Here is a 6,814-nt window from a genome sequence, read left to right as displayed (position 1 = left end):
CAGAGAGAGAGGAGGTGAATTAAGGATTGGAGTCGTAGATTTGTGTAGAGATGTGCGGAGTTCCCCTTAGGTGATACTGGAGATGGGGCCCCCGTTGTAGGGTCCTGACGCGCTCACCCATTCCCTACCGCACCACTTCCCGGCTTGGCTCCTTCTCTCGGACCCCACCTCCTTTCACACCTTTCCTGTTTCTTCCCCTCCCACCACTCCCTACTCCCCTCACCCCCCGCCCCAGCTCCGCAGCTTCGCCCTCCCCGCGCGGGGCGGCGCGGCCTTGCAGCCCGGCCGGGCGGCGCGCAGGCTGGCCAGCCCCGGATAGGCGCCGCCCGCAGCCAATCAGAGTGCTGGGGACGCTGTGCGCTTTAAGGCCGCTGCGGGGAGAACAGAAACCAAGTTCCCCGGCAACTAGCAGCATCCACCGGGCGGGAGGTCGGAGCCGGCAAGGCCCGAAAAGCTGCAGAGTGCGCCGGCTGCTCTGCGTCTAGCGCGCTCTCCACTCTTCCTCCTCTTCCTTGGCCGCTCACTCCCAAGTTCCGACTCGCTTTTTCGCCTACGCACAGCCTAGGGAGGGGGTTAGCAGCTGCCGCGCCCCCCTCCCTGCTGCCGCCGCCCCCTGCTTTTTCGGCTCTGCTCTGTTCCGCGTGCGCCTGGGCTGTGCGCCTCGGCAGGCCTCAGCCATGTCGATGCTGCCGTCGTTTGGTTTTACGCAGGAGCAAGTGGCGTGCGTGTGCGAGGTTCTACAGCAAGGCGGAAACCTGGAGCGTCTGGGTAGGTTCCTGTGGTCACTGCCCGCCTGCGACCACCTGCACAAGAACGAGAGCGTGCTCAAGGCCAAGGCGGTGGTCGCCTTCCACCGAGGCAATTTTCGCGAGCTCTACAAGATCCTGGAGAGCCACCAGTTCTCGCCTCACAACCACCCCAAACTGCAGCAACTGTGGCTGAAGGCGCACTACGTGGAGGCTGAGAAGCTGCGCGGTCGACCCCTGGGCGCCGTGGGCAAATACCGAGTGCGCCGAAAATTCCCGCTGCCGCGCACTATTTGGGACGGTGAGGAGACCAGCTACTGCTTCAAGGAGAAGTCGCGGGGCGTGCTGCGGGAGTGGTACGCGCACAATCCCTACCCCTCGCCGCGTGAGAAGCGGGAGCTGGCCGAGGCCACCGGCCTCACCACCACCCAGGTCAGCAACTGGTTTAAGAACCGGAGGCAAAGAGACCGGGCCGCCGAGGCCAAGGAAAGGTACGGGGCATGCTTTCCGCAGCTCGAGCGACCCCAGGAAGCCTTCCTTTTCCTTCCATCCCTTCCCGCCCCCGCAGGCAACCGCCACCAAGTCCTCCCCGCCGGCCAGAGCCCGTCCACGGGGCGGCGCCCAGGCCTCCGCGGCACTGCAGCGAAAGTTCATGAACTCTGAGGTTGCTTGCTAGGAATGGGGCCTCAATTGCTTTGAGCCCCCGCGCGTGGGTTTCTTTGGGGTGTGTGTCGGGAAATATTGGCGCTAAGGTTGTTTTTCATGTCTCCCTGCCTGGCTGCGGTGAGGAGTGGGGGTGGAGTTGAGTTTCTAAATCAACGGGAAGGGAAGTGTTGATTGGTATGGGCAGGAAAGGGATTCGGTGGGAGCTAAGGGTCGTGAACCTCTCTCCTCTTGCTCCCCAGCGGTGTGAAGCTGGCCTGAGACATCTCTGCCCCAAGTCTCATCCGGTTCTTCTCTCGCTCTATTCTGGTAGTCTTTTGGATGAGAGGTCGCCTGCTTCATTCTGCAGTGACTGGACAAAGGGAGGAGTCTTTAAAAGAAATACACCGAAAAGAGAGCTTTGGGGAGAGTTGGTGCTGCATTTACATTCCCCAGCGCCCCAAGCCCAGAAAGGATTGATCCTCGTCTTGCTCCCTTGCGCGTGGCCACGGGCGCTGCAGCCCCTTGGTCCGGTTGTCCGCGCCGCCGCCCCGGGGGAGGAAAGGGTCTCCTGTCGCAGACTTCTCTTGCACTGGCGCTCAGAAGGCAGTATTTTTTTAAAAATCGCCTCTGCCTCTCCCCTCCTCGCATCAACACATTTGGTCACCTGGCCTGGCTCCATCCGTTCGCTGTAGTTTCCGACCGAGATTCGGAAGAACGCCGGGGAGGCGCCTGTGGCGGGGAGAGCGCTTCGCAAAGTCAAGGAGTTTGGGGGAAACCTGAGCGCAGGGGCCGGCTAGGTTTCCTTTGTTCGCTCCCAAGCCTGGGGGCCGAAGATCTCGCTTTTTCCTTCCCCTCTGGGTGGAAAACCACAGAGCAAGGATACATTCAACCGAAACGGTCTCTTTGGGAGAGACTGTGAGGGTAAGGGGAGAGAAAGGGGGAGACAGGCAGGCGCTAGGAGTGGGGAGGACAGGCGAGCATTCGGAAGGCGGAAGCGGCGAGGGCAGCGAAATCCTGAAGTTAACCCGGACCGAGCGCGGGGACTGACGCTCGGTCCGGCGCGCCGCGCCTGCCCGCTGTCTAAGCGGGGCGGCGAAGTTTCCCCTGTCTCTGCCGGGAAAGGGTGGGTTGGGGGGGATGGTGGTGGGATTTTTAAGAAGGGGCCCTGAGAGACTGAGGAGTGAGCAAGTAACACAGGAACAGGGATTGTACGGTTCCAGTTAGCCTTTAGTTACAAAACGTCCATCCTATAAGCCAGGCCCGAGGGCCCACTCCCTGATGAAATCAGAGAGACTGGCTGCGCTCCCTGTGTTTACTCAGGTCACTGGGCCGCTCTGGGCACCACTTCCCCTGACCTGTCCTGTGTCTCCGAAACCACTACCTCTGGGCAGGGGCAAGGAAACTCGATGTTTATTTCCTCAGATGGGAACAGGCAGTTGACTTATTCACCCGAAATATGTGTGCATTGGGCTCTATGTTTGTACCCTGATAATTTCTTTATCACCAACAACCATTTATTGGAATATTTTCAAACTTAGTTATATCTAAATATGGTGCTAGTTGATACGTATTTAAAGTAACTGCTTGAACAAAATTAAAACACATTTTTTGTTTATTTCAAATAAACCCTGTTCTTCTGGCTTCCTGAAATCTGGAAGAGAAAGGGGCCCAGCTGGGAAGGGCAGGCTCTGTCGTAGACCCCTGTTTTTCCCAACTCCTCTGCCTCCTCACCTCCCCCATGACCCTCCGGGATGGGTGGGAGGGCAGAGCTCCTCCATTTGGGTTGGTGACAGATTGCACAATGGCCCTTTCCCTCTTCCAGTTCTCCTCCCTCCATCTCACACTTTTTTCACCCTACTTTTTTTTTTTTTTTAACCATATGGTGTTGTCCTCTATTTCTTAGGGAGAACACCGAAAACAATAACTCCTCCTCCAACAAGCAGAATCAACTCTCTCCTCTGGAAGGGGGCAAGCCGCTCATGTCCAGCTCAGAAGAGGAATTCTCACCTCCCCAAAGTCCAGACCAGAACTCGGTCCTTCTGCTGCAGGGCAATATGGGCCATGCCAGGAGCTCAAACTATTCTCTCCCAGGCTTAACGGCCTCACAGCCCAGCCATGGCCTGCAGGCCCACCAGCATCAGCTCCAGGACTCTCTGCTCGGCCCCCTTACCTCCAGTCTGGTGGACTTGGGGTCCTAAGTGGGGTGGGACTGGGGCCTCAAAGGGATGGCCGGAGCAGCAACCACTGCAGTGACTAGGGACACTTGTAAATAGAAATCAGGAACATTTTTGCAGCTTGTTCTGGGGTTCTTTGTGCATAAAGGAATGGTGGACTTTCACAAATATCTTTTTAAAAATCAAAACCAACAGTGATTTCAATCTTAGTCTCCCTCTTTTCTCTGACTCTTTCTACTTTTGCATTTCTCTTCCAAAAGCAGAGATCAGGGGAAAAACCCCAAACAAACAAAAGCACCCAGTCACTCAGTCTCCGTTCTGGACAACTGATGCTCCTGCTTAAGTAGTCTTTCTTTTTTTTTCATTGAACAGAATTACAAATCAACTGAATTTTAATTATTTCCTTTTAATTTATTTATGGAGAAATGTTTTGGGAAGAGGAAAAGGAAATGAAGAGAAAGAGAGAGAAAGAAACAGAGGGAGATGAAAATAGTGAAAATAAGAGCCTCCAGCCTGGGAGGAACTGGTTGCATTCTTAAGGTGAATAGGAAAAATATAATCTTATAACTTTTTTTGATGAGGAAAAATTAAGTTTACATTTTTCATATTTAGTGTTAAACAACTTTATGTAGATTAAAATAACAGTATTAGGAGGGAAAAACAAGTGCCTAAATGTCTTAATGCTGTCTATGTGAGGCAGTTAGAAATAGAAGTGACCATTAGTAATACAACTATTTTTTGTCAAATTTAGTGGGGTTTTTTGGTTGTTGTTTGTTTTCTTGGGTTTTTTTTTTAATGACAAACTCTAAAAATGTACCAATGTGAAAAAACACTTTCCTGAATGCCATGACTTCTCATGCCCTCAAAGCTTTCATCTGTAGCCTACTCCTGTTAAGGGTTTTTCCTGTTCTTAGTTTCTAGCTTGCAAAAGTATGCCTACAAATCTGGCAACCTGGTATTTGTTACTAAAACAGCATGTGTTTTCAGGTTTCTTTTCTATTGTACCTAAACCATTCTAAATTAAAACTTAGTAGAACACCAGGAGTATGATTCTGTTTCTGAAAGGTGAGCTGTATATTGCTGTCATTGGGCCCTATTTTTTAAAAAAATAGTAGTCTTCTTGCTTTCTTACTTAATGGTGGCTATGAATTGCAGGGTACTTTGAAGGCCATCATCTGAACCAAGAGTAGTGACTAGGTTAATTATATGACAGAAAAAGAGTGAATTTAGTTGGGGTATTTATTTATTTTTATTATTTAGATGTACAGTTTTGTTTACCACTAGCTCTTCTCCACAGCATTCATATGTTAACTCAGCTCTTTTGTGTTAACAAGTATATGACAAGACTGTGAAAGTAAAAATAATTTATCTGCTTGAAAAAAAAAAGGGAACTCAAACAAGGATAGACACATTGTGAATTAATTTGTACAAATAGAAAGCAGACCAGCAGGACAGGAGCTCTTTTGCAGTGCTGCCGGAGAGTGTCCAGAAAAATTCCAGTAACTATGTAGGCTCCATATTATTTTTGCCTGGGGCAAAATGATGTATCTTCTGTATTTAGCTTTTAAAATTAGTGAAACAAATGGCATTATTTATTAAAATTCTACTCAGGATAACAGGATTGGCTTGCTTGTGCTTTGTAAAGTATTGTTCCCCAGGGAGAGTCTATTTATTTTCTGACATGACAGTTTCATAATTTTGATTTTTTCCTATCCATAAGTGTCACCATTAATATAGTCTTTCTTTCTTACTCTTACCTATCCTTCCTATTCTGATCCAGAAAATTGAGGTGCATGTGAAATTAAAGCCTTCTTATTATGAAGTTTTTAAAAACTGTCAAATGGCTTTGACTGAGTTCAAGGGAGAAATGGTCACTGTACTTAACTGTAGTCACTTTTACTTATAAAGTCATTTTTTCCTTCAGTGATGGACAGATGTGCACACAGCCGCTCAGAGACCATCATTTGGGTTGCGAGCTCAGGGTTCCAATCTCCCTTGTTAGTGTTTTGGATCATTAAGTCAGTGTTTATTTAAGTCACTAGGGTGTTTATTCTCCCTGTCTTGGGCCACGGAGAAATGCCACCCTCTGCAGGAGGGGCTCTCACAGGGAATCTCTCTACATTCTTCACATTCACTCCCCAAAACAAACACCCTGCACAAAGATAGCTTTCAATGACCCTGACAGGCTTCAAAGGAGCTGCGGAAATCTCTCTGGAAAATAAGGAAGGGCCAATTACTTTAATTTCTTACATGCCCTCTCTTCCTCTCCGATGACTACCCCCCACTCTTCCAGTTCTGCTTGGCATAATTTTAGACTCCTGGAAGTTCTGTCTCCCAGGGTACCCAGGCCCACTTCCTGCTCCCTTGGTTGGTAAATCTTGGAAATGTCTGAAAATCTGGCAAGGAGCAGGAGGGCTCGTCCTTTAAAAGCCCCCGTGATTACTGCTTGTAAACTCGTTAAAAGGACAATTTTCTGTCACAGCCATAAACTCTTTGTAAAATCCCTGGCACTAGTTCTAGACCGCGCATATTCCAGATGTGTTTAATAAGAAATTGCACAATATGCCTTCTTCCGCTATCCTTGGCTCTGTCTGCTAAAAGAGGGACAAGCAAGAGGAGGCGAGAAAGCTGGATATTGCTTTGAATTTTCTTGGCAATCATTTTAGAGTGATCATTAGGGGAAACTAACCATATTTTTTTTTCCCCTCGAGGAAATCTTCGAGAACCAGCTGTTAAGGGACCTCCAATTCACCTTCTCGGCGTTGCAGTTTAACTGTGTCCAAAGTCACTTTTCGTTTCTCCTTTACAGATTTCATAACGATGGCTAAAAGTAATGAACAACGGCTTATAAAGTGTTTTTAGGACGAAACTTTACAGCATTTTGCCAAGTGAAATGACAAAATATAGTTGGGTAAAAAAAAATTAACGTTTTAAATCGGAAAACATTGATTGTTTGGGTCCCCACTGTCTTCTCGCCTTGACCTCTTGGCTGAGAACGGAGCTTCCTCATTTTTAGAGGCCCACGGTTCCCGAATTTTTGGCTTAGCAGGTAGTGGGGACTCAAGAGCCTGGAGAGCTTCAGGCCAGGAGAAAGGCGGCGCGGGCCGGGCACCACCAGTCTTGAACCTGTTTTCTGGGCAGACAGCTTGTCTTGACCCCGAGCTGGAGTGGAAGCTTCCAGGAAGAGGCAGTGGCGTTGGCGCTTATGGGCGAGCTCTGAGTTTGCTGAGCAGCGACCCTTGTTACGCT

At 49.5% G+C, this 6,814-nt stretch overlaps 1 protein-coding gene across 2 annotated transcripts; it reads left to right on the top strand.

The window, feature by feature from the left end:
- Positions 1-391: 391 nt before the first annotated feature.
- On the top strand, positions 392-6,462 carry LOC138380658 (homeobox protein SIX1). 2 transcript variants are annotated; one of them, XM_069465027.1, is made up of 2 exons: positions 392-1,237; positions 3,295-6,462. In XM_069465027.1, exons 1-2 carry the CDS (start codon positions 678-680, stop codon positions 3,587-3,589), a joined length of 855 nt encoding a protein of 284 aa, XP_069321128.1. In that variant the 5' UTR covers positions 392-677; the 3' UTR covers positions 3,590-6,462. The 2 variants fall into 2 exon arrangements, with proteins under 2 accessions (XP_069321128.1, XP_069321129.1); XM_069465028.1 differs by having other exon boundaries at positions 392-1,178; positions 3,295-5,183.
- Positions 6,463-6,814: the final 352 nt, after the last annotated feature.

This window comes from Eulemur rufifrons, chromosome 2 (genome assembly GCF_041146395.1).
Source record: "Eulemur rufifrons isolate Redbay chromosome 2, OSU_ERuf_1, whole genome shotgun sequence".
In the NCBI taxonomy this organism is placed as follows: Eukaryota; Metazoa; Chordata; class Mammalia; order Primates; family Lemuridae; genus Eulemur; species Eulemur rufifrons.
This window is presented reverse-complemented; position numbering and strand designations above follow the sequence as displayed.